At 43.5% G+C, this 27,270-nt stretch overlaps 1 protein-coding gene across 6 annotated transcripts in view; it reads left to right on the plus strand.

The window, feature by feature from the left end:
• Nucleotides 1-27,270, plus strand: part of bcas3 (BCAS3 microtubule associated cell migration factor) — a 473,019-nt gene that overhangs the window by 266,831 nt on the left and 178,918 nt on the right. Inside the window, exon 23 of one of the 6 annotated variants that reach the window (XM_034701118.1) lies at nt 25,305-25,328. The exons of 4 other annotated variants lie outside the window; for them this stretch is intronic. In XM_034701118.1, the coding sequence (XP_034557009.1) occupies nt 25,305-25,312 (8 nt within the window). In that variant the 3' untranslated portion in view covers nt 25,313-25,328. Of the gene's footprint in view, nt 1-12,163; nt 12,285-25,304; nt 25,329-27,270 lie in introns of those variants that run through there. One more of the 6 variants, XM_034701113.1, reaches the window with a different exon arrangement.

Here is a 27,270-nt window from a genome sequence, read left to right on the forward strand (position 1 = left end):
TACAACTCAAGAACACAAACTGAGACAGCAGTATGAAGACGTTCAGGGCTTTAATGTAAAAGAGAAAAGGCAAAGTGACGACACATTGATGCACAAGTGATTCAGACTTTTTAATCTGTGCAGAAGTTGAGTTTCTTCAGATGTCATGAAGTTGCAAGATATGTTTTCTTTCCAAACTACCTTTAAAAACAAACATTTAGAAGTTTCTAATCATGTGCACGGACCTTAAAAAGAATAAGTTTGATCTTTTGCAAACCTTCTGCAAGTTAATCAACTTTCAAGACACAACAACAGCTGCTTTTATGATGCATAAAGACAGGAGAGTATTCAGGAAACTTGTGCAAATTAATCTACTCTGAAATAATCTAAACAAAGCTCGAGCTGAAAAAAACAACAACAGGGGTCGCTATGGAGCACAGAAGAGAGCAGACGTGTCTCCCTGCTGCTCCGAGAAAATGTGACTTTCTTTTACTTTTTCATTGTACAGCCTTTTTATAGTTTTAGTCCTGAACCGCTTTTAATAAGTCTTAAAAACCCATCTAGCTAATTGAATTAACGTGAGAGCAGACTACGATGTCAAAGAGCTGGAGCCCTGCAGAGGAGGCCGAAAAAAACAACAACAGAAAGTGGAGAGAAGGATGTAAAATAAGCAACAGAAAAGAAAGAAAGTTAGAGTCTGGATGCACATGAGACTGAGAAGAAGGTTAAAGATGCATGTTTTATTTAGATTTTAAAATATAGATCAAATTTCTGCACAGAGACGAAATCTCCTGCATGAGCACATCACAGTGAAAACCATTTGGAGGATGTAATTGTGAGGTAATGGAGGTCAACCTGAGCCGGGTGAGAGGTGGGAGGTCAGGAGTGTGTTGTTAGAGAGGCCTCAGCCAACAGCCTTCACACAGGGTCATGTCACGTGTGTGTGTGTGTGTGTGTGTGTGTGTGTGTGTGTGTGTGTGTGTGTGTGTGTGTGTGTGTGTGTGTGTGTGTGTGTGTGTGTGCAAGAGTGTGTGTGCAAAAGAAAGACCTCCAAAAACTATTCCAGCACGTTCGTCCTGCACACAGCTCTGAGTTTAAGATTCAGACTTCACTTCATATTAAACTGAACCAGCGTTAAACTAAAGCCCAGCTGTGTGTGACCTCACAAACACACACACACACACGCACACACTAGTGTAACTCTAGCCTTACAGGTCTTCCTCTAAGCCCTCCCGCCTGCCCCGTTACAATCCCCTCTCCCATTAACATATGTAAGAGCGACAAGGTCTCACCTTGGCTGAGGAAAGCCAGGCCGCCCTGCGAGTTCGTTAACCTCCAGGCGTGCTGGATTAGACGACGTCGCGCCGCCCTGTGTTTCCTCACGCTGCAGCGTTACACTCAGTACTGCTCACTTACGCTCACACACCTCCTGAAAACACATCTTACAGTGAAAGAATATTTATATGTGCTTTTCATGGCACACAAAATTTAATCATGTCAATAATTTGCGTCCGTCTCCCCGCCGAGCCGGACTTGATCTGAGTCTGTGGAAGAAGTTTGCTGCAGTTTTTGCAGAGCACAAATCATCTTTAGGACTCAGAAGTGTAATTGAATATCCCGACAGGAATCATGAGGTCCGGTGTTGGCAGCAGCAACGTAAACAAGAGCGAATACACAGAACCGGGTCTCCTAATTAAAGCTGATTATCACTCGGGGTCACGTCCAAGTCGCCTCGGGAATCTGATTTCAGAATCGAGGGAAACAATCGCTGTAACTGTGTCCTTCATGCACAGAGAGTCTCGCCCTGATTAACATCAGCACAGACTTGAAAGACACGATCAGCTTGTTTTATGCTTCTTTATTTTATTCTCCGTTTTATTCGCAGAATGACCGTGAAGAATAGAGCGTTTTCAATCATAAACAATGCAGCGCTGAGTTAGACGGACGCTCGCTCACTCGCTCGCTCTGTGGTTCAGAGCTGAGGATGTTTCTGCTTCATGTTTTCAGACGGCTTTAGTCTCACCTGTGATCAGATCACACCTGGATGTTAAAGTTCAGATGTTGTGTATCTTTCTGTGGAACAAACAAAGAAAAAGACGGCTCACACTCTGCAGGACTTCAGGCTCCAGACGACACTCAGCACCTGACCTCTTAGGTTTGCAGAAGAAAATATGGACGAGGCATAGGATGTGTCGAGTACTTTTTTTCTAGGCAAGGCAAGGCAAGGCAGCTTTATTTGTATAGCGCATTTCATACACAAGGGCAACTCAATGTGCTTTACATTAAAACATTAAAAGCATTGGAGACATTCAGACAGGCATAAAAGAACACAATTAAAATGACAAATATGATAAAACAGAAAAGAAAAGGAAAATTAGAAATATATTAAAAATTACATTAAAATTTTAATTTAAAGTGGGTTAAAATAATCTAAGATAGGAAGGCAGAGGCAAATAAAAAAGTCTTAGTCTTTGATTTAAAAGAGGTGAGAGTTGGAGCAGACCTGCAGCTTTCAGGGAGTGTGTTCCAGATATGTGGTGCATAATGACTAAACACTGCTTCACCATGTTTCCTTCTGACTCTAGGAACTGAAAGCAGACCAGTACCTGATGACCTCAGAGGTCGAGGTGGTTCATAAAGTAGTAGCAGATCAGCAATGTATTTTGGGCCTAAACCATTCAGGTCTTTATAAACCATCAGCAGGATTTTAAAGTCTATTCTCTGACAGACAGGAAGCCAGTGTAGAGATCTAAGAACTGGAGTGATGTGGTCTACTTTGTTGGTCCTTGTTAGGACTCGAGCAGCAGCATTCTGTATGAGCTGCAGTCGTCTGATGGACTTTTTAGGGAGTCCTGTAAAGACCCCGTTACAGTAGTCTAGTCTGCTAAAGATAAATGCATGGACGAGTTTTTCTGCATCCTGCTGAGACATGAGTCCTTTAACCCTTGATATATTCTTAAGGTGATAGTAGGCAGACTTTGTAATTGTCTTAATGTGGCTGCTGAAATTAAGGTCTGAGTCTAAGACTACACCAAGGTTTCTGGCTTGGTTTGAACGTTTCATCTGTGCAGATTGGAGCTGAGCAGTAACCTTTAACCTTTCTTCCTCCAAAAACAATCATTTCAGTTTTTTCTTTGTTTAACTGAAGAAAGTTCTGGCTCGTCCAGTCATTGATTTGTTCAATGCATTTACTCAGTGTTTGTATGGGACTATAATCCCTAGGCTGCATAAACATTACACAGAAGTGACAGTGTGGACAAAAGAGACACCAGACAGAGTGATGAAGCAGCAGAGGAACTTATAGCGAGTTGAAAATGTGTGAATATGTTGATACCATTTCCCTGCAATACATGCAATGGATGTGACCTTACGTACACTCACTTTCTGTTTGAGCGCTAATTTCTGCTTGTTTAGCAACAGTTTGTATCACAAGGGATCATTTTGTATTTCATTAATGTGCTCGCAGTTAAAAACAGCAAAAGAGAGAGATGGTATCAAAGTAAAGATTTCTTCAGGTGTTGTTTTATGAGGCCGGATTTTCAACCATAACATCAGACTGTTTGATTATTAGAAAAATGAGATGTGTAGCATGTATGCAGGCCCTGTCACTGGTTTGTGGGCAGGTTTGTTTGTTTTTACCCTCAGCTGAAACTTCAACCTTTTCTTTAACAAAGACGACATTATGAACATCACGGGACATATTGTGTGTGCATAGGTACGTTTCTGCATAGATGATTAAATATCTTATATTTGAGAGCAGTGTTGCCTCACAGAAAGAAGGTTACTGGTTTGAGTCCCTGGTTGGTCAGGTACCTTTCTGTGTGGAGTTTGTGCATGTGTGGGTTCTCCAGGTACTCCAGCTTCCTCCCACAGTCCAAAAACATGCTCTCCAGGTGCATTGGTCTCTCTAAGTTGCCCGTAGGTGTGAGTGTGTGTGTGATTGGTTTTCTATCTCTCCATGTTTGCCCTGTGAGAGGTTGGCGACCTGTTCAGGGTGTACCTGTCTCAGCAGGATGCAGAAAAACTCGTCCATGCATTTATCTTTAGCAGACTAGACTACTGTAACAGGGTCTTTACAGGACTCCCTAAAAAGTCAATCAGACGGCTGCAGCTCATCCAGAATGCTGCTGCTCGAGTCCTAACAAGGACCAAAAAAGTCGACCACATCACTCCAGTTCTTAGATCTCTACACTGGCTTCCTGTCTGTCAGAGAATAGACTTTAAAATCCTGCTGATGGTTTATAAAGCACTGAATGGTTTAGGCCCAAAATACATTGCTGATCTGCTACTACTTTATGAACCACCTCGACCTCTGAGGTCATCAGGTACTGGTCTGCTTTCAGTCCCTAGAGTCAGAAGGAAACATGGTGAAGCAGCGTTTAGTCATTATGCACCACATATCTGGAACACACTCCCTGAAAGCTGTAGGTCTGCTCCAACTCTCACCTCTTTTAAATCAAAGACTAAGACTTTTTTATTTACCACTGCCTTCCTATCTTAGATTATTTTAACCCACTTTAAATTAAAATTTTAATGTAATTTTTAATACATTTCTAATTTTCCTTTTCTTTTCTGTTTAATTATATTTGTCATTTTAATTATGTTCTTTTATGCCTGTCTGAATGTCTCCAATGCTTTTAATGTTTTAATGTAAAGCACATTGAGTTGCCCTCGTGTATGAAATGTGCTATACAAATAAAGCTGCCTTGCCTTGCCTTACCCTCCCTTCCGCCCGAAGTCAGCTGGGATTGGCTCCAAGCCCCCCCTGACCCAGAACGGGATAAGGGTTCAAGATAGTGGATGGATGGATGGATAATTGAGAGCACTATCACTGTTAAGATGAGCACCCACATAGCACCAGCACAAAAAGAAAGCATGGTGCTGCTCCTGTTGGCATGGTTTGTGGTCACTGCAGGTGATCTCACACACTTTGCACGATACTCAAGGATCCCTGTCAGACATTGTTGCATCGCTCAGAGCAAGCAACAACGACGCCGTCCTCTGAGTGATCGCACAAACATCAGCTCTGTGGTCCAGCAGGTAAATCCTTAAATCAGCGTAATGAAGTGAATCCTGCTCAGAAACCGTCTCATGTGATTACACACTAATGTTCTTAAACCGCTAACAAACTCAGTTAGAGCACAAGCTGCGAGGACGAGAACCTGACATGTTGCGTGTTTTGGTGAGAATTCCTGCAGAGTGATGCAAAGCATGCGTGTGTTTGTTTGTGTGTGTGTGTGTGTGTGTGTGTGTGTGTGTGTGTGTGTGTGTGTGTGTGTGTGTGTGTGTGTGTGTGTGTGTGTGTGTGTGTGTGTGTGTGTGTGTGTGTGTGTCTTCCCTGTGAATCAGCCTGTAAACAGACACCTATGAGCAGCTGGGCACTTGGCTCCAGAACAACTCGCTCAGAGAGAGAGGAGAGGAACTGTTGACCCCCTCTCTCACACACACACACACACACACACACACATACATATACACACACACACACACACACACACACACTCGTGCTGTGTATGCATGCACCAACAAGCGGTACATCCCCACACGCAGACACACAAACATCCATAAACACACAGACAACACACTCTCACACAAACACATTTCCCCGAGCTCCCACAGGAGACAGACGCTGCCATGTTTACTGCCTCGCCGGAAACTTTCACAGGAAGGAGCGAGAGACCAGCGCCGATCTCTCTCTCTCTCTCTCTCTCTCTCTCTCTCTCTCTCTCTCTCTCTCTCTCTCTCTCTCTCCCTCCTCTCTCTATCATCCAAACTTTTTTCTCCGGGACATCTCTACATCAACACTTTGCTCCGTTTATTTGTCCAAGGCAACAACTCAGCAGGCTTTATTGCTCTCTGAATCTAAATCAGGAGGGGGCGTAGGGGACAAATTTCCGGATGAACACGCCAGAGGACACACTCAGGAGAATGTAAACCGGGCCCGGAGCACAAGTGATAACAAATAAGAGATGTGCTCTAGCTGTGAGCTGTACACTCCAAATGTTTTTGTTTTGAACTCTGAAGGACACGGCGGAGTCTGGCCCGAGCCGCAGCCTGAAAAAAACACTCCAGAAGCTTCCAAACATCCACTCCGTCCATCCACTCCGTCTCCTCCAGAAGAGCCAGCCTGTCCCAGCCTTCAAACACTCAGAGGAGGCTCCATGATGATTCACCGAAGAATAGGATGCTACCCAGCAGCGGCCAAAGGAAATAATGCATTTCCCCGTTTGATAAATAATAACAAGAAGAGTTTTATAAATGAAGAGCTTACTCAAATGTCTATTGTTGCAGACTGTCTTTGTGTGCAGAGCAAATAAACACAAGAAACAGGAAACAGGCAGAAAAGAGAGAGAGGGAGCTCCAGTGAGGGATTAAAAATATACATCGATATCTGAAATCAGTTCCTGCACACGCTGTGAGACGCATAACTCACAGTTTGTGTGTTTGTATCTGTAATCCCGCTCTTTAATGACGTTTAGATTATTATTTTAGATGCATGGATGGCTCTGCATGAACTTTATCATGTCTCAGGCTACAAAGAAAGATGTTTCTCAAATTACGAATCAATCTTTGCAACTTGATTTAGTCTGCAGAAGCTTTTAAAGTCTTATAACATGAAGACTTTCTCAAACGATCTTTAGAAGTGCTCGTTCATTCTGCACAAAGAACACTGAAGGTCTGAGCAAAAGAGCCAAAAGAGGACGCAGTTTTTCATGCACAAGGAAGGACTTAAATTATGATGCATTATAGTTGTGTTAGAATAAGCATCTTAATTATTATTATTCTTCAGAATGAAGTCAAACTTTTAGTATTCGTATGGGTTTGTAGGAAAAGTGGAAGAGGACACTAAAGTTCTCGACGCTCGAGTCCCAAAATGCTGTAAAAGAAAAGAGAGCCTGTTACTCTACACACACGCTGACTCTCTCACCCTCATGTTTTTATCACTTCCTGCACAATGCTGCACATTTGCAATGAAAGAAATGCATGTTTTGAATGAAGAAGAAGCCTGGTAGAATATGCAATTTATAGATATGGAACAAAACATTTAAATTTGCTCAGATTTAGTGAAGTCTGAAGAGCCAGAGCAGAGCCAGGGTGTAGCGGAAACACTTAAGCTGTGAAGGATGAACAGAAAGGAAGACACAGGTTACGTCCAAAAACACAAACTCACTCCCTGCTTCATTAGTTTCAGGTACACTACCGATCAAGGGTTTGTATTTATTGTAATGATTGTAAACACTGTAGATTAATACTGAAGACATCACAACTATGGAAGAACATATATGGAATTATTGAATGAACAAAAAAAGTGTTAAACAAAGCAGAATCTGTTTTATATTTTAGATTCTGTAAAGTAGTCCCCTTTTTCCTTCATGACAGCTTTGCACACTCTTGGTATTCTCTCAGTCTGCTTCATGAAGTGGTCTCCTGGAATGGTTTCTAATGAACATGAGCCTTGTCAAGAGTTCATTTGTAGAATGACTTGCCTTCTTAATGTGTTTGAGACCATCAGTTGTGTTGTTCAGAGGTAGGGTTAGTACACAATGGATAGCCCTATTTGACTACTGTTGTAATCCAGATTATGGTGAAACCAGATTATTTCATAGTTTTGATGTCTTCTAATTAAAATAAATACAAACCATTGAATGAGAAGGTGTGAACAAACTTTGGACTGGTGGTGTATTTCCTACAAGTGAGCTGAATAAATAAACCTCTTTCGGACCCTACCTGTCGTCTTGCAGGAAGCAGAAAATGATGCACCAGATGTTGCACAGTTGCAAACTTGTGCAGCTAAATTATGGCTGGAGATGAGCATAATTAACATCGTGCATTTCAGTGATTGGCTTATTAATCTTATCCTGAGCTTATTCTCATAAAGTAGTTAGATATATAAATATCTGTGGTGTCATGTCTGAGGAATAAAGAGACGTGCCACTGCTTCTGAAATCCTAACTCTTGATAAACTCAGGAATTCCCCTTTCCCCCTTTTTTATGCAGAGCGATCTGATCTACAGTTATCTTCTAGAGTAACACGTGTAGTCATTTTCTCTCTCCAAATACTCTTGTGGTGTCCCGTCTTCCCTGCTCCTGGATCGGTGTTTAAGTTGAGCTTCTCTTGCGTGGAGCAACCCGAGGAGAAGAGCTTTTAATTTTGCAAACTTCACACGGAGACATGTGAACATCTGCTGATGTTCTTCGACGAGTACAACGTGTCCTCCTCGTCTCATTGACATCTCTGTGACCCTTAATGCACAACACACTCGCAGCCTCTCCTCTTGTGTGAACCAGTGCCCTGCGAGTGTCGGAGGGAGGGGAGGGAGGGGAGGGAGGGAGGGGGTCTGGGTCTGGCTCCGGGGCCAGGCTGAACTTCCTGTGAAGGTGTAAGGGATAAACGAAGAGAGGGATGCTGGGAAAGGGCGAGGCCATGTGAGGAGATGAGAGTCTGAGCCCGGCTTAGACATCCTCCTTTCAGAGGCTCCTGACATCCCTACCGGCTATCATATTCTCCATGGCCTTAACACACACACACACACACACACACACACACACACACACACACACACACACACACACACACACACACTTCTTTCTTCCTGCTGTCCCCTGCTCCGACCCTGAGCGCTGCTTTTTACAGCGAGCAGACACTTAGTGCTGTCGGACGGCTTGTAAAAGCTTCTCTCTCTTTCACCGTCTCTGACTCGGCGTGCATCAGAAGCAGACGATGTTTTCACACCGCCGCTGGCCACCGAGGGTCATACCAAAAAAAAAAAAACACACAGGCTAAGTGTTGAGGTTCATACTGGGCTGTATTTAGGTCCTCTGCCTGAGAACGGTCTGGATTCTGGAGGAGGGAGGGAGGGAGTGATATCATGAGGCCTCTGTGACAGGAGTTTGTCCTGTTCCACTTTTCCTTTAAACATGTTGAAGAGTTCAAAGAAAAACAGAAATTTAAAACCCTGAAGAGTTACATCCATCTATAAAACATGGCATCAACGTACCCGACATTAACACACGAACACGTCCTCCTGCATCCTCTCCTGATATACGCAGGTGATCCTTTGCATAACTCCTGAAGTGGGAGTAAAGCCACTCTTGTCACCTTCTTTGTGTGCCTGTTTTTCTAACGTTATCAGCGCAGGTGTCTCAGGGAGGAGTTCAGGATGGATGTTTATGTTACCCTGTGAGCTGACAGGCCACACCAGTCTTCACACCCAGTCTCATACCAACACTCTTTGTTTCTGGCCTTCAACCATGACGGCCGTGTTTGTGTTAGCTGATCCACAGCTGAGCTCTTACACTCCTACACTTAGAGGGAAATTCAGTTATGTGGAAACCTGGGCCCTGTTTCTAAATCTTTGTGTTCACGCCTTCTGTCAAACTAGCTTCTTAAATAGCTGAAATTAAAGACACAGAAGATGCACATACTTCCAAACCTAGACATCTTGCATGTTTATAAGAGCTTTTCAAATCTGCATCTACAAATTTATCAGCAGTTCCACCTGGAAAGAAATGTTGAAGTTTAAAATATATTCAATTAAGGAAATCCTGCAAGAAATCTGCATAGGTGCAAACTACTGGTTGGCAGTGTTTGCAACATCTGTTGTGTTCAAAGTTGCAGAAATAGTAGAAAGTTCTCCAGTAGATGCATGTACTGATTCATCTTATACACTTTGCATGATCATTATTGTTTATTCTAATCTAAGAATAAATGTAGAGTATTTTATTTTCAGTAGAAATAGAGTGGAGAGTTTTAGTGATTGTTTTTGAAAATTGAAAAGAAAAAAATCTTTCTAATTTTTTACTGATATCCTGCAGTAAGGTTGCACTTTTCAGACTGTCTATTTATTGATTGATTTAGTTAATTATTTGCAAACTTAGTTATCTTCTTTTCACTTTTTTTTACACAACTTGTGTTGTGTGCTGCACATGTGCAATATGAGTGATGTGAAAAGTATGTTGTGTGTTGTTTTGTTGGAATGTTTTTGGTATCAGTTTGCTGAGGTAGCTATTGTACTCAATATTGAAGTCCAAGCCAAATCATATCATATAGTGTCATGTTGTGAGGTATCGTGTGTCAGCTTATCGTGCAGTCGTATGGTAACATGACATATATTTTTGTGGCTTGTCGTGGTGTGATGCATCGTATTATATTGTGATGTAGTGTGTCGCGTCGTGTTGTGTCTTATTCTGACTCATATCGTATCGTGACCTTTCGTGGTGCGCCAGATCCTGTCGTGACGTATCGTATTGTGACGTGTTGTGAAGTATCTTGATGTATCGTGTAGTGAGGCATCATGATGCACCATTTCATATTGTGTTATATTGTTTGTGTCATGTTGTGGAGTGTTGTATCAGGCAGTATCATATCCGTTTGTATCTTAAAGCTGGGGTTGGTAATCAGATTTAGATACACTTTTTGTTATACTGGTTAAAATGATCTTTATGTCCTGATGGCAATCATTACATAATGTGTTCTTAAAAAATAGTGAAGAAAAGCTGCTATCTACAGCCAGAGTAAACCTGGGAAAACACCAACCAATCAGCCTTTTTTGGGTGCCAAAATTTTAAACCAATCAAATCCCGTCCTGCCGTTCTGCCCGCCTCCTGCGCGTACATTTCCCCGGCGTGCACTCCTCAGAGTCTCCGTCTCCTGACGCTGCTTCCCCTAACTCTACTGACTGCCCCTCTCGCTCGTCCTCGGGCCTGTCCCCTCTGACCTGATGAGGGGCTTTGCTCAGGACTGTAGTCCGGATCAGAGTCTAAAAAGCTCTCACCACGGGGGCTCTGACAAGCAGAAGAATGAATGACATTTACTAAGTCCTACAGAAAATGTAGATGAATTGTAGCGTCCGTCCGGACGCTGTAGGGATGACGAGCCGATTCATGAACACGTTGATCTTTAATAACCGGTCACTGTCGGCCGTGATCACGCCAACCAACAAAACAACAATCAATGTTTGAATGAATGAAGAACTTCTCCTCTCCTCTCTCCTGCTCACACACTCTACACCTCTCCTGATGCCTTCACTGACTGTCAACACTGTAGGAATTAAGAACATCTACACTGAACACGTTTAACAAACAGTAGATCTGTTACAGTATTATATATGTGTTATAACTTTTCTCCTGATATCGTGTCACCAGTACAACTGGATAATGCTAGAATGACAGTTGTGAGTACTAACAGCAGCCATGTTTGTTTGTGTTTTTAACTTTCACTATGAGAATGTTTTGGTGAGGACCGGTTTTGAATCAGTCACCATCATATGGTCGAGAATCAGCGGCGCTCGTGCATGTGAGCGGGGGGGGACGTCGTTTTGGAGGAGCTCTGAGGGAGGAGGGGAGGGGTTAGACGGAGTCATGAGGAAAAGCTACATTCAAATTCATGCTAGTTTTCCGAGACTACCAATCCCAGCTTTAACGGTTCATATTGTATCATATTACCGTACAGTCATTGTTTGTGACGGATGTATTTTTGTGTTTGTAGTGTCAGAGTTTCTTTAATAACACACTTCATGCTATCTCTCTTCTCCAGGTTCCTCCTAACAACAGATTGTATTCTTTCCTCACTTTAACCTAAACAATCCTTCTTTCTTCCTCCGGCTCGTTGACCGAACTAACCGTCTCTTTGTTTTCTTTCTGTTCCATGTGCTGCTGCCCACCTGCCCCGCTCTCATGTGATGATCCAGGTGAGTGCACCTTTAAGCTTTGTGACAAAGACCCACACAGTCCTCTCTCTCTGTCAGCCTCCCTCTCTCTCTCTCGACCCCCCCTCAGTTTCGGTGTCAGGCCTTCAACACTCCCACCAGAGACCCTCCGCTCTGTCCCGACACCCTGTCATTATTTTAATCAAATGCAATTACCGCCACTTTGAGGACAATTGCGTTTTGTTGACTGCTCTTTTTTTATGTCACCCCCCTCTCAGCCCACCACAACACACCACAGCACACACATAGACAACAACTGTCCAAGAGAGGGGATCTAAAAGTCATGCTGATGTGTGGGCAGGAGAGGGAGGAAGGAGGAAGGAGGGAGGGGGGTAACACACAATGTGCTGTTCATGATTCAGGATGGGTGCATCGCTGCAGGGGAGGAGACTTTGATTGAAGTGTTAAGGGAGGGTTGTGTTTGCTCGGCCTGTCAGAGCAAAGTGTGTTTTACACTCTGTGTGGTTTCATCCTAGCATCCATGGACTGTATCAATAACGGACTCAACCAGCATGATGTCACCCGTCGGTTCATGTTCTGCCTTTCTGAAGCCTAGAGTTTGGTTCTCTGGAACAGCTAGTGATCACATTAAGACTCCAGAGAGGAGCTGAGGGGGTCGATCTTAAATCTTTACAAGCAACGTTGAGGCTAGTTCATGAGCTGGAGGATAAACCAGTTAACCATCATGTCTCCCACAGAATGAGATTCTTCTTTGTAGTACTGGTTGCACTGAGCAGCTCATGGAGATGATTCGTTGTTTCTTTGTTTTGCACAACAACAAAGTAGACTTCAACCATGACTCTGACAACAAGACTTCTCTGGTGCAAATGCACTTTGAAATCACTGCCCCCAAACATACATTAATGTATCAGCAGCACTCACAGCATTAATCCAATTCTTTTGTGTTATGAAGGATGTGTTTATTAAAAGTTTTAGTAGATTAGGAGTATAGTTTTAAACCTTTTAATACTCAGATCAGTAGTTTCCAAAAGGCTTCCTAAAACACCACAAAAACACAGCTGAGTGGTTCAATCCAGGCACTGACTATCTCTAGTTTTGGGATGCTAAACGCTAGCTTCTTTTTTCAGCCCTAGAAGTTGCAGCTTGGTCATCCTGCAGTTGTTTCTAATGTGGAGGTGGGGAAGGCTTAGAAAAGGTGTGTGTGGTTATTGCATTACTATTACAATGATTGAATTTAAATATCTTCTGACATTTTGAGGGAACTTCTCCGTCTCTGTGACCATAAAATGATTTTGTAAGACTAAGTCTTGGAAAAAAATGTCAAAGATAGTATCTAAGTTAAACTCATTTGTTTATTCCATTTATGGAATTAGGCCTTAAAATGGGGCCTAGTGGATTGACTCACTTTTGGAGCCAGCCTCAAGTGGCCACTAATGGAACTGCAGTTTTTTGGACTTCTGTTGTGACTTTATTTTTCAGCCTGAGGTTACAGCTTGGTATCATCCTGAGGTTGTTTTGTAGTGTAGGTGAGCCAGGCAGAGAAGCTGAGACTAGGCGGGGGTTATTGCATTATTATCATATACGTTTAAAGGGAACTTCAGTTCCTCTTTTATAGCAAATATATCTCTTTGACCATTGAATGATTTTAAAGGACTAAATCCACTTGGAAAATGTTTAAAAGGAGAATTCAGAAGTAAAATAAATCCCTGGTAATTTTTTGTTACATTTTCTAGCCTTAAAATGGGGCCTAATGAGGATTGACTCACTTTTGGAGCAAGCCTCAAGTGGCCACTAGTGGAACTGCACTTTTTAGTGGCCTCCTGTGTTGACTTTATTTTCCAGCCTGAGGTTACAGCTCTGTATCCTCCTCGTATTCGTCCTGCGTGGAGGTGGGTGAGGGCTGAGAGTGGGGTGAGGGTTAAAGATCGTGTGAGGCCGTTGTGGGACGAGGCGTTGAACTGGCCGCTTTTGTGCCGAGCGACACAAAGATGCTCGCACCGAAAGCAGGCCTGCCTTTGTCCTCGGCCGTCCCATTATGTGTGTACCACTGCAAAATATGATTTCAGATCATCCCAAAGAAAAGGGAACTTCAGTGGAGGGAGGGGGCGGTTGTGTATGTGTGTGTGAGTGTTTGTGTGAGGGAGGAGGAGGGGCAGCTGCTGAATGGCCTCCTGTTTGCTAATCAGCAGTCTGAGCCCCCCAGGATGGGGGAAGAGGAGCGGGATAAAGACTGTAAGTGTTCTGAAGATGTGACCGCCGCACCACCGCTTCTTTTGCCTTGTGGGCACTAGGAAAGAATTCACAGATCTGTCATCTGCCAGACATTACCCCAACACCCCCTTCCCCCCACCTCCATCCCTTTCCTTCACACACACTCACGGACAAACACACACACAGACAGACTCACATACACATCCCTGTTCTTCCCCCAGCCGTCCTCAGCACTTCTTCCTGTAACTTTGGGTGACCTCCTCCTCAGACCAGACACACAATAACCCGGCGGATCCCTGAGCGGCCCCCTCCTGGTGTGAGAGGACTTAGCCGGTGTCTCAGAAACTTATGACTCGCCTTCAGGTGGACTGAGAGTGTGTGTTAAAGAGAAAGAGGTCAGGTTAGAAGCCGAGGAGGAGAAGTGAGGATGCTCGCTCTGCACTATGCACTCCAACAAGAAGGCAATATAAACATGACACACCAACAGGGTGGGGGAATTCCTCATGCATGGTTACTAACCAAACATGAAATGTTTATGTTGTCTGTGTATGGGAGGGTGTGTGGATAAGCACGCTCGAGAAAAACAAGGGACAGGGTTGAGTCCGATCCGCGTGCAGCACCTCCCACTGCTTCATGTATTCTTGCATCACAGCGGGACAGAGAGGGCGACCGCCGTCCCCTGACCAAAGATACTGATATTGAACCGGACAAGACATTAACATTTCACCAGCACCTTTCCTCCTCTCCTCTTTTTCTCACCCTTCCTCTCTGCTCTTCTGACATGGTGCTGGCATTCCCCTGAGCTGTAGCACACTCACAGTGTGCTGGGGGAAGTGCCACGAGCTGGAGGCAGAGCCGCGCGGTGACGGCAGAGAGAGCAAAGTGGGCCGAAGAGGAGACGCATCTCAGGAACAGAGAAAGTGCAGCGTCCGTGTGGGAGCAGAGCCTCGGGCAGCCTGCTTTAACCCTCAGCTCTGTTCCCCTGACGGCTTCTGAATGCACTCTTTCTCCTCCTCGCTCACATGTTGTCTTTGATGATCTCCGCAAAGTGTTTAAAAGTCACACTTAAATAACAAAAGGCTCATTACTGCACTGAGGAGAGATGTCCTGAAGTGACTACGTAGCCTGAGCTAGATTCAAACTTGTGCCAGTGCACATTTCATCCTTCCTAAATCACTTAAAGTGTCAGGATTATTATATTAACATCTCTGTGGCTCACTCTGTCTCATGTTTGCCACATGCATCCATTTAAGAACACATCACGGCTATTGTTTTTTAATCCTTGCAGAAAAAGCAGAACTCTTCTGGCTCTCATGTTGCAAAATACTGCTCAAAATAAAAACCATGAAATTAAGAGCAGAACAGATATATACATGAACAATCTTTGCAGATTTTAGGGATGTAAAACATTCAAAGGTGCTCCAAGAAATTACTAATACAGCTAAGGTCTAGACCGTACTCTATGTTCTGTTATCAACAAAGATCCTACATCAAGACAGGATCAGATCCAGTCCCATCTTCCAGACAGGACTCAGTCTGATCTCATCTTAATCCACCATGAGCAGAGCACTTTGCAGCATTTAGCAAGTTACAGTGGCAAGGACAAACTTCCTTTAACAGGCAGAAACCTCCAGCAGGACCAGACTCATGTTAGACACACATCTGCTGAGACCGTGTTGGAGAGAGGGATAGAGGGAGATGAAGAGGGAGAGAGAGATGATAGTGGTGAGACGGATAGTAGTAGTTGTAGCAGCTGGAGTCTGGCACGTCCACAGCAGCAGAGATCCAGAGGAACCTACGAGACAAGGGAGCTCAGGGACTCCAGAAAGGTCTATGGTTAGTAACTTTAATGGGACAGGAAGAGTTAAAGTAAGAGACAGGCAGAGAGAGGAGAGAGAGGGAAAGACAGGATCCCAGTGTGTCAGTCTCAGCCTATAGCAGCATAACTAAGACCTGGTCCAAGTCTGATCCAGCTCTAACTATAAGCTTTATCAAAAAGGAAAGTTTGAAGCCTACTCTTAAAAGTAGAGAGGGGGTCTGCCTCCCGGACCCTGACTGGTAGATGATTCCAAAGGAGAGGGGCCTGATAACTGAAGGCTCTACCTCCCATACTACTTTTAGAGACTTTAGGTACGACCAGCAGGCCTGCATGTTGGGAGCGTAGTGTTCTAGAGGGGTAATAGTGCACTATGAGCTTTTTAAGATATGAAGGTGTCTGAGCTTTGAAGGAAGATTAAAGAGCAGCTTGACCAAAATAACCTTCATGCATTAAAATAGAACAATCACTGACATCAGAGTCAGTAAAAACAGCAGTGAGGACAGGAGTTTGGAGGGTTAAAGGGTTCCAGTTGTTCCAGTTTTGATGGATGTCATTAGATCCCCCTTTGGGAGTGCTACCCTCCTCCTTCTGTACATTTAATAGAAGAATATTCAGAGGCTGAGCTGCAGAGACTTCAGAGCTGCCCAGAAATGACAGGGTCCATGCAGCCTTTGTTGCTCTTGCTTCATTTAATTTGGTTTCTTAATAAAAGACTAGAGGTATAGCTCAGGCCAGAAATAGGGTGCTCTCTCCCAGCCCTGACCATCGGCGCTGTTTACTTTGAGCATGACATTAACACCCAGCGTACATATGCTAAGAGCCCTCTCAGAAAGTACAGTGTGCGGTCGGAGCGGGGGATTTGTTCAAATTAGGCTCTTAAAGATCATGTAACATAAGTGGAAACAAATGTGGATGCCTCAGCCATGTTATTCTTCCGATGCTGAGCCAAAGCCCTGGGCTTGGAGACAGCTCACGTCTCAACTACTGAGCAGAGAGGAGGCTTTCTTCTTGTCCCAAGCTCCGCGTTACACTCCACGCTTGTTTTATGAGACACCTAGGAGTGTTTAGAGACGCCTGGCTCTCAGACCCACATAATACAGCCTCTGAGAGAGTGTAGGAAGGCCAAGTTATGCCTAATGCGCAATGTCCATTGAGTCTTGTGTTATACATGGTAATGAATGGCGGTCAGAGAAACAGTGTCCTGTATCAAAGAGCTGAACTAACATGCCTTTCTCACGGAGCCGGAGAAGTGGCCCTTTGTCACGGCGGACGCCTGCTATCGACTCCCAGCATCTCGAAAAATATGCCCCATTGTTGGAGAAGGCCAACTCCGTTTACAACTCTGAACTGACAACATTCCTGAAGTCAGCAGCACCACCATCCCCCTCCCATAACCTTCCCGAGTGACGGCAGCGGCTTACGCGTCGCTTCGGCCTCTGTCATTGGACTGATTTTCAGACATCTCAAATATTTAAGAAGTCACATGCGGGTGTATTTTTCCTCATTAGTCGACATCTTACACAGTTTACACTTTTAATTTTCAATTATGTGTCTTCCTTGAAATCCCATAATAAGCCCTGAGAGAAAAATAACAGGAAACACTTTATTTTGAAAGGGTTTGGGCTCAAGTGTTTCCTATTTTGTGTTTTTGACTAAAAAATTTGGGGAAAGGGTTTATTTAGTTTATTTTATTTTAATTTATTTTATTAGTATCTTGAATTATTTAATTTACTTATAACTGTCATACCTTTTATTTTTTATTTTAATTTACTATTTTAAAAAGAGGCTCAAGGAAAAAGGGTAACGCAAAAAATATAAATGTTTGCTTTTCATCTTTTCAATACAGTCACAAATCACACAGCTGTGGCAATAAATCTCTTTATTATTGAAAAGAAAGGAGACCCACTCGCCATCCCGCCCAAAACCCACAGACTTGATTGTGTTCACTATTAAAGAGCGTATACTGTGATTACAACAGATTCCCGACTAAACAAAAGCTGCACATCAAAATCTTGGATATCAAGACTATCAAAAAAGGCACAAACAGACAGGTCGCTCTTCTAGGGACGGGTCTTGCAAATTAGCAGTCCCTACAAACATTATGATACTTGCATATCTGTATCCGTCCCTAAAAAATAAACAATAAATCAATAAATCAATAAATCAATAAAGATGAATAGGATGGTAAAAACTGTGGCTCTATTAGAGAAATCAATAAATAGTGTCACATGCTTTAAGTTTACTGAGATACCCGCCATGATTCTGGCATGTTTGCACACACAATTCTAAAAAAAAAACACTGCAGACATTGCCCTGAACATTTTGAAGTTCATGCTTTACTTTGTCATGCAAACAGTTATTATTTATGAGAGGTAATAAACTTGTTTAGGGCTTCAGAGTTTGCAAAAACAGCTACAGACTGCAGTTTAGCACAGGTACAACATTTTTCAAAAGCTTTGAAGCATGACGTTTGATTTAACTTCCATGAGATATGACGATTACCTCTAAAACAGGAGACTTGAAGGACGCATCTAATGTTGAAGTTTGGTAAAATAGTTATTGATCAGCATCACCTTCACTGGAGTAAGAAAAAACATGCACATACAACAAATCTGAGAGCATTCAACTAACAAACTGCAGCAGACAAATACAAGCATGCACCCTCCATGGTGTGCAGTTGCATCACTTGGGACGAGAACACCTGCAGATCAGTTCAGCCTTCATCATGCATCAGGTGCGACATGATGAAGGGATTTTTTTAACATCCCGCTTTAAAGTTGTGAGAAAGTTTTCAGAGTCGATGTCGGGTAGTGATTAAAAAAAAACCTCACATTGTTGGGATGTCTGCGTTTCTGCAGCTTCATCATGGATCTGAAATAAGTTTCTGAAGCTTAAATCACTTCCACTTCTGCAAGGTATGAAGCATTGGATAGTTTTCGTGTTAGCCATTCAAATCAATCCAGAAACCTGAGTGTTGATTCCTATTTTTAAAGGTAAACAAAGTCCTCCATCTTCCCCAGCATTATGTTTTAAATGCATTGATGGTTTACTAAAGGAGCATGCTGTGTAGTTTAAATTCACTGAAAATGCACAGGGCTAGGTGGCCAGTTTAGCTCAGTGTTGCACAGAAGCTAACTCACATGTGACCTACCTCTCCTGCAAGTTTCCGACCCTAACCACTTTCCTATCCTCCGAACAAGCCAACACAAAATTAAACTGCAAAAATAAAGATATAATGAGCAAAACAGGGTCAAGATCTCCCCATAGGTAGGAAACATTATTTTAGAAATGATGTCACAATAAACAAAAATACCAGTTCAGGAAAGACACGTTTACAATTTGTTCCTATAATCAGAATATATCAGGAACGTAAAGTTAAGATTAAAACTTTTTAAATTGGTTTAAAAGTGCATTAGAGGTCTGAGAAGTTGCAGCACTGTCAAAGTCAGTATGTAGAAGTAACTTGAGGAAATATCTGAATGATCTGAGTCTAATTTTTTCTTGGAAATGCTGTTAGATTGGTGGAATATCTGAGCATCTCTTTAGCTTGTGTTAGGGTTACTTTTCTACTGCTTCAGTTTGTGTAATTCGTCACATCCTGAACTTTTAAGAAAGATAACCATCAGGAGATAACTGTCTTCTTTGGTCCCAAAATAAGGGGTCTGTTAGGGTTCAGTTTAGTTCCTCTAACACGCAGTGCTCCTGAAACTCTCATCTCTGTCTTCTGCTGAGCCCTCAGAGAGAGCAGAGGGCTTCTCTCTCTGTGAAAATGGTGGCAGTGAAAATAGTGCTTGGGGAAAACAAGCGGGTGAGTCCATTTTAAAAGCCCCTCCACCACCACCGCCGCCACCCCATCCACCATCCACTCCCCTTCACGGTGTTGGTAGTGTTGGAATGTTTTTCATCAGAAGGGGGCTATTTACTCGGCTCCAGCCCCTGCATGAGTGTGTGTCTGAGAGTGAAAGGGAGAGAAGTAAAGCTCAGGAAAGCATTTATTTATAGGTATCTGAAAGCTGCAGGGCCCTGAAACTCTGGGATGTATTATGACGTGCCTTTGGAAAAGCAAAAACAACACCCCTTGCAGCCAGACCCAGCTATTTTTATCACTTAGGTTAGCTCCCAATTGTACTCCATAAAAGCTGCGTTCTCACCCCTCCTCTCTCGCCCACATTACCTTGTTAGTCCAAACACTTTGTTTTGAGCGTGCTCTGAATCCACGCAGGTGTCCGGTGAAAGCATACACGCCTGAAATTTTTGTCCCTACGACTTTGGATCTCTGTTTCCACTCCCGTCCTGTTGTCGGAGATGTTCGGCGCGTGTCCAGTGACCGTGCTTTTAGTGCAGAAGCCGGTCGTTTCCTGGTCTGCGTCTGTCGGAGAATCTGTCTGAATCGGATCACTACTCCTGGCGCTAACAACTCCAATGATGAAGTCAGCACCTCTCAACATCTCGCCCCTTAATGGAGTCTTCACTGCCTTTGTCCTTAACCATCCATTTCCATTAATTATTCAAGGGGAGAAAGGAAAACCGTTTGAGTGGGTAACACTGATCCAGTGTACTCAACCAATCTATGCAGTGTAAGTAATAAAATACCACGCACTCAGACGACACAATAAAAGAGATGGAGACAGAGGAGACGCTTGTTAAAAATGTAAGTAGACGGAAGCTACCCGAAGACAACAAAGGGAGGAGGAGGCGGCGGCTCCAGAGTCAGAAGACACAGCAACGACATCTTAGTGTCTGGGTTAATCAGCGAAACAGGCCGATAGCAGCTGGTGTTTCACTGTATCCACCCGGTCCGTGGAGGGCGCCTGTCTACGCGGAGCCTGAGTCGATGTGATGCGCCCTCAGTGCAGCTGAGTGATGCTAATTGGAATTAGCGCCCATTGCGCTAACCTGACACAAGACATTCCAGGGCCAGCCCCTCCAGACTCCGCTCCCTGCACTGTCAAACTCTGCCGTATGTTTTCCCCCGGCCCCCAGGGTTCTGGGAAGACGCTGGACACAGAAGAACAAGCCGATAAAAATTGTGTTTCCTTGAATCAGAAAAAGTGGAGCTGGCTGAGAGAGCCGGCTGCTGCTTAGGTTCCAGCGCCTAGGCTGGGAAAGGTCACCATGCACTTTTGAACTCTCATCCCGGAGAAGGCGAGGTTTTCTCACGGAGATTGAAACGTGTAAGTCATCCTGCACAGATAATTCATCTCCAGCTGTCACCGACCTGAGTGAGATCTGCATTAAGAGTCGTCGGCACCCTGAGTTTGATAAACAGACTCATTACGGAGCTGACAGCACAGTCGGTTGGAGGGATGATCATTTTTTTCTCCCCTTGGATTTAGAGAGGGGGGGCTTTTCTGAGGTATTAGATCCATGAACTGGGAGTGCTGTATTGAATATTTTATCGACTGTCTGCTTGCCCCGTGCTGACCTGCCTGACATGCTAAGTTCCCGGCTCGCTGGAGACGCCACGTCGCTTCGCATCAGCTCAGCCACCCGTAAGGCTCCCCTGCATTTCCTGTGAATAAACTCGCACACAGTGGGGGAGGAAGAGAGGCCAGGGCACAGGGGCACTGGGGCTGAGATGAGGAGAAAACACACACACACACACACGCACACACACATTCTTTCTGTGAAGAACAACACACACAACCTTGGCTACAGTATGAACTCCCTCGGTCAGAGGCCGATGAATGCTCTGAAAACACCCAGTGAATTGAAACGACCTGAAACCCCCCCTTTTAATTACGGCTCCACTGTCCGTGGACTCTGCTGCACCAACGAGCCGGCTGGGACTCTCTGTGACAAGATACAAACATGATGAATAACCCAACATGTCTTCACTTCAACAACAACTCAGATATTTAACATTTGCATTCAGATTGAAGGATCTGGGGCACTGATTGGCAGAACTACTTATCCAACAAGTCCCACCTACAAACAAAACAGAGTTAGGCTCTTTATAAACTATGCTAGCATTTTCTAATCAGTTAACCCTTTAGCTAAAGATTAAGTAAACATAGATCCTCTAAAACTACTTCATTAAGGTTATTGAAGATTGTTTTCATGATAGAAAAAGAAACAAGAGTTAACTTTTAGGAGATTGGATGCAAAAACTAAGCTACCTCGACTAACTTCCTCTCTGCATCTGAAATATATCTGCCACAAGAGGAGTATTTCTGGATTCAACTTTCTCTTTCTTTTAGGATTCAGTCAATAAAGCAACTAAACTTCTAACTAGAATTGGAGAGTTTAGAATTATCAGTTTCCAACCCATTAAAGAAACTAGACTAGAATTGACTTTCATTGGAGATTTGATGCAAACTGGAGTCTATGACCTCCCGGCTTAAGAGGAATGACTTTGGTTATTTGCAAGACCACGGAAAAGGTTGACATGTGTCTTCAGATATCTGAAGACAACCTCAGGTCATTAGTTTGATAGTTACACCAACTAAAAACGGTTTCAGTATCTGTTTCTTCTGTTTCGCTATCTCCAGTAAGGTATTCATTTGGAGAGCTCCCTTGTCCCGTAGGTTCCTCTGGATCTCTGCTGCTGTGGACGTGCCGGACTCCAGCTGCTACAACTACTACTATCCGTCTCACCACTATCATCTCTCTCTTTCTTCATCTCCCTCTATCCCTCTCTCCGACTACTACTTTTTAAAGTTAGGGAAAGATTATCACTTTGATAGGGTCAGGTTAGAAACTGGCGAGGAGATGAAGCTGAGGCAGGATTCTGGCCTCTTGGCAAATAGTGACAATTCAACCAACTTTCATTAAACTCAGCCATGCCTCAAATTATGCAAATCTATGCATAACACTCAGCCTTAGTAACTCCAAAACAGCGCATTGGGTAGATCTGTTGCATTTTAACGTGAGTGTTAATGGGGAATCCTCGACTTTTGGAGCCAGCCCCAAGTGGACACTTTAAGAACTGCAGTTTTCTGCATTTACTGTATTTCTCAATGCTGGAGGATGCAGCCTGACTTCTAATCTCATCTTTGCTTTATTGATTGATTTATTGTCATTATTTAAATGGTCACAAGTGGGAATAAGATTGTATTTATTTGAATTCTTTCATTATTATTTTGAAGGGTTGAAGGCTTTTTGATGTCTTGCTTTTTCCAAATCTGTTTCCCATGGTTTAGCGTATTTTTAGGTTTGATTGAGCACGTCTGTTTCAGAATCTTCAGCTTGTTGTTATTTGTTTGTTTCTGTCTGTATTTTATATTCGAGTCTTTAAACTGTGAAACGTCCGGTCCCTGTCATATCCTCCCCTCGTTATAAACCCATTTGGGAGCATGGCAACCATAGCATTACAAAATGACATGGTTATATGCATAATTGCATGAATTTGTCATGCTTGTTTGGTGATTATATTGTAATCTGTGTCTGTGGGCTCGCGCTGTAGTTACGGAGCATACCAGTGCGCTTTCACTGCAAGGTTACCAATCACGAGTGCCATCTTTTCCACATGAGATGTGAGCAACATTTGCACAACAATAACAGGTTGAGAGTGACACAGTCTAGTGTGCTCAGGGAGTTCTGCTCTGAGGATGTGAGTACACTCTCTCACCCTCCCTCCCTCCCTCCCTCCCTCCCTCTGTCTCTGGCTCATTACTGGCAGTGGGGCTTCCTAATGTGTTAAAATTCAGTGGGGTGGAAACGTCAGCCAACGGACTTTGGTCCCCCAACGGTCTTTACTTATTCATGCAAGCGCTGGCCTCTCCCCAGGACAGTGTAGCGCTGACCCAAGAGGACAGCAGGGCCTGGATAAAATGACCCTGTGTTAGGGTCACTCAGCATTTTGAGTCGACAAACGGCAGCGTCACAGGAACACTGTGCTCACTTCTGCTAATGATGAAAATGTGCCACTCTTCACTCCTGTGCTGAGTCCACCTCTTTTTTGTTGACGCTGTATTGATGTCCTAATTATCACGGCGCTGTGCGGAGAGACAGGCCGGCACTGGTATGGAAGTAAAGAGTAAAAGCCGGCAGCGTTCCGTTATGAAACGACACATTTGATGCTTGATGACATCAGAGAAAGAAAAAGGAAGTGGCCGGTCTCTCATCGTAAACTGTATTTATTTGTTTTTTTTACAGTTGCTGACTCTTTCTCGTGTTTATTAAAGTAAACAAGCATCATCTTTGGAAAGCTTTGTTGCCAGGACTTGTGACCGTCCCTTTATTGAATAAGATGATATCCCATGATTTATCACTGATAGTTAACAATGTTTCTTTTGGTACAAAGATGAATGGATGTTGTTTTCAAATTGTGCCTTGTTCTTCTGGGGGATTTTTTAGATTTGGACTTATAGTGTCTTCAGTTAGTATCCTCTTTTTTTTGGAGGAAGTTGTTCCTCGGGTTTGAAAGTAAATGTACAGCCTCTAATAAGACTGGAAATTTAAGTTTCATGTATGCTTTACATCCGATATGCAGCCAAGCCGTCTGCTCATAGTCTGCGTTCATTTTACCGTACGCATCCTGGACCAAATATTGCAGTACTACCAGAAACCTTAAGGAGCAGTGTTGAGCAGTGTAGCTGCAGGAAACGAAGACCACTTTGGAGCATGGTGGAAATTTTTGAAGACAGATTGCAGCAGACAATAATACCTCTGTATTTCTGCACGTTTTCAGGAAGCTAATGCACAAGGACCAAATGTTGTAGTACCACCAGAAACCTTGGGGGCAGTGTTGAGCAGTGTAGCGGCATGTAACGAAGAATGCTTTGAGGAATGGTGGAACTTTTTGAAGATGCGTTGTGCATATTTTTAGAGACTAAATCGGACGATTACTATGGAACAGCTGAGCGGAGATCGTACATGAAGTGATTATCAGTTGGACAATTTTTATCGATTTCTGTGATTACCATTAAAAGAGAAATATATTTAACAGTATCACAGGCTGTCGTTGTCTTCAGCGCTACCTGTTCTACCCCTTTCTTGATGAATGCACGATCTATACCTCCTCTACTGCTGCCATGTTTGACGTCAGAAATGTTTGACTCTCTTAAGTCTCTGGTTTTGACTCTGAGTGGCGCCCTCTAGAGGATGCATCCTGTAACATCCATCCAAACCAAAAGGATGTGTGGAAGTGTGTGATTGGTGATGGTTTCTATTCCCACACATAGGAGGTGTAAATGCGCCTTGTGGTAAGGTCTGGTTGAGGAAGGGGTGGAAGACCAAAAGTAAGTAACAGTTTCGCCCCTCATTACTCCCGCTAGTTTGTCCCTGGAGCTAACTCTTCCAAATATTTGAGCTTTCAGCTTGAGCTACATTGAAAAACCAAACTTTGTTGTGAGTTTTTTTTCCTTGTTTTCCATTCCAACTATTCTTTTGATTGAAGAAAGTTGCATAATTGTTCTATAAAATGCATCATATGATAAGTTGGGTCATAAATTACCAAATCTGTACCATGGATGTAGCAGCAGTGACGGCGTACAAACACTCTTTGGTTGAAACTCAGCCTCAATACCTCCCTTCTATTTCTGATTTAATCTGCACCCTCTCTCCATCCTTTCATTTCCTCATCTTCCCACCTCAAACTTTCCTAGCCGTCCCTCTCGTCTGTCATTGCTCCCCATCTTTCCCACCATGTCATCCCTCCTTCCCTCTCTCTGCCCGTTCCACAGCCGTCTGAGAACCTTCAGAGAAACCCTCCAAACTTGTTTGTTTGCCTTCCTGTCATCCTCATTTGCCAAAAAACCCCGACCACCGAGCCCCAACGCCCCGGAAAGATGTTTTTCAGACGGATCCTCAAAGGAGAGATCTGAGATGGAGCTGGCTGTCAGATTCTTCCCTGCACATTTTCAACCACAGAGGACGTGATTTACCAACCGGGGTGTGTTCCTCCGCTCAGTGACGTGACGATTTTCACACTGCTGTGGCGGCTGAGATCTCTGAGCTCAGTTGTGGTGAAGTGGGAAGAGCTTGACCATCGTAAATCAGAGACTGAACGTAGAGGTTCAGAAGTTTAAGAGGCATGCCTGTCTTCTTCTTCTACATTTTTAAAGCTCACAACGTGACTTTGTTTGGTTCTCCTCTGCATATTTATTTATATTACAGTAACACAGATATAAAAACATTAAACTTTAATGTTTCTTGGATTCAGGAGAGCCGTGAGGAACTCCCAGGCTAGTCAAGGAACCTTGCTCGCTCTGGGGGTTCCTGGAGGAACCTTTTGTTGCTCAGAAGTGCTTCCTGGAAGAAAGAGTCCCTTCTGAATCTTTCCTTATATTAATAACTAACACTACAGAAGACTTCACCTCTGTGAAGAGAAACCAGAGTATTGTCTGTTTTAGAAGCTCTGAAACTCAAATGTCTATGCAACAGAAAGAAAGTTTATTAATGTTCCTAATCATTATTAATTTAACAGAAGAATATTAACCTGACCTTTGATTCGTACAAACGTTTGATGTCCTAGGGGTTACCAAGTTTTTGAGTACCAAAGGAAGGACTTAATGTTTAGTTTGGAGCCTTATTGACTTTGAGAACCTCTCTATCAAGCCTTAGAACAAATGTTGAGATACAACACAGGTTGGAGCTTTACAATAAAATAACAAAACAGATTTGAGGTCAAAAAGAGAGCCGTGGTAATAGACGGTATAATATTTGGACATAGTCTGTGTGACGTCACCTATCTGTTCCTGAAGCCCTGTTTTGAAGCTGATTGTTGGCGGGTGCCGTATTGGAAATGCTGAACTCCACCTAACTTCTGTGGAGCTAGTGTGAGGTAAAGAGGCGGCCTTTAGCCTCCTCGCTAACAGCTACAGTGTTCCCGCCTGTCAATGAAGTCAGCCAAGCCCTTATTTGGGCAAAACTTTTAAGTTTAATATCTTCAAAAATAACAAGTTTTAAAAACATTGCCTTGTGCAGTGTGCCGATAGGGAACCAGGCTGTAAACATGTTTATTTCTGCAGTAAAGATCATCTTCTTTGAATGTGGTTTCTGGTGTTTATGTGGCCCACCTCAAGTGGACAGCTTTTCAAACTTCTGCATTGTCTTCAGATTTTAAAACTGAAGTTTGCAGCTTGGGCATGACTCACCAGGTTCCATTGATCCATGGACATTACTTACTGCACCATGGATGATTGCACCTGTTGTAAGAATGGCTTTCTTGGTCATGCTCACCTCCGAATCTAATTTTTGGCATGAAGTGCAGAGGGATTTTGTTGAGTTGCTTCTTAACCCGAAGTCTTCCTTTCTTCTCGTTTCTTGTTGTGGCTTCAGTCTCTTCTTTTTGTTGATTTATCCATCTTTATATCCACACTAGTGCGCCACAAACCAACCAAACAACATCCACTGACAACACTTATGTCTGTTTAATTGGAAGACAGGTGTCACGGGATGGACGAGACCAGTGCATGATGGGATACTGGTTGTGTAAGACCTGATCTAGGGTCAGTGAAGTGTCGTCTTGTGATTAGAGATGAGTAACGTCAATATATGGGACAAGGTTGGGCACAAATTAAGACAGTGGGCGACCCTAGATGTGACGACACAGAGGAGAACAACAATGGCGAAAAAGTGGTGTGAGCTTCCTCACCAGAAAATTTCTGATTTGCCAAAAAAAGGAGACTATTCTTAACCTTCTACCAA

The sequence above is a fragment of the Notolabrus celidotus genome, chromosome 14, assembly GCF_009762535.1.
Source record: "Notolabrus celidotus isolate fNotCel1 chromosome 14, fNotCel1.pri, whole genome shotgun sequence".
Classification (NCBI taxonomy): Eukaryota; Metazoa; Chordata; class Actinopteri; order Labriformes; family Labridae; genus Notolabrus; species Notolabrus celidotus.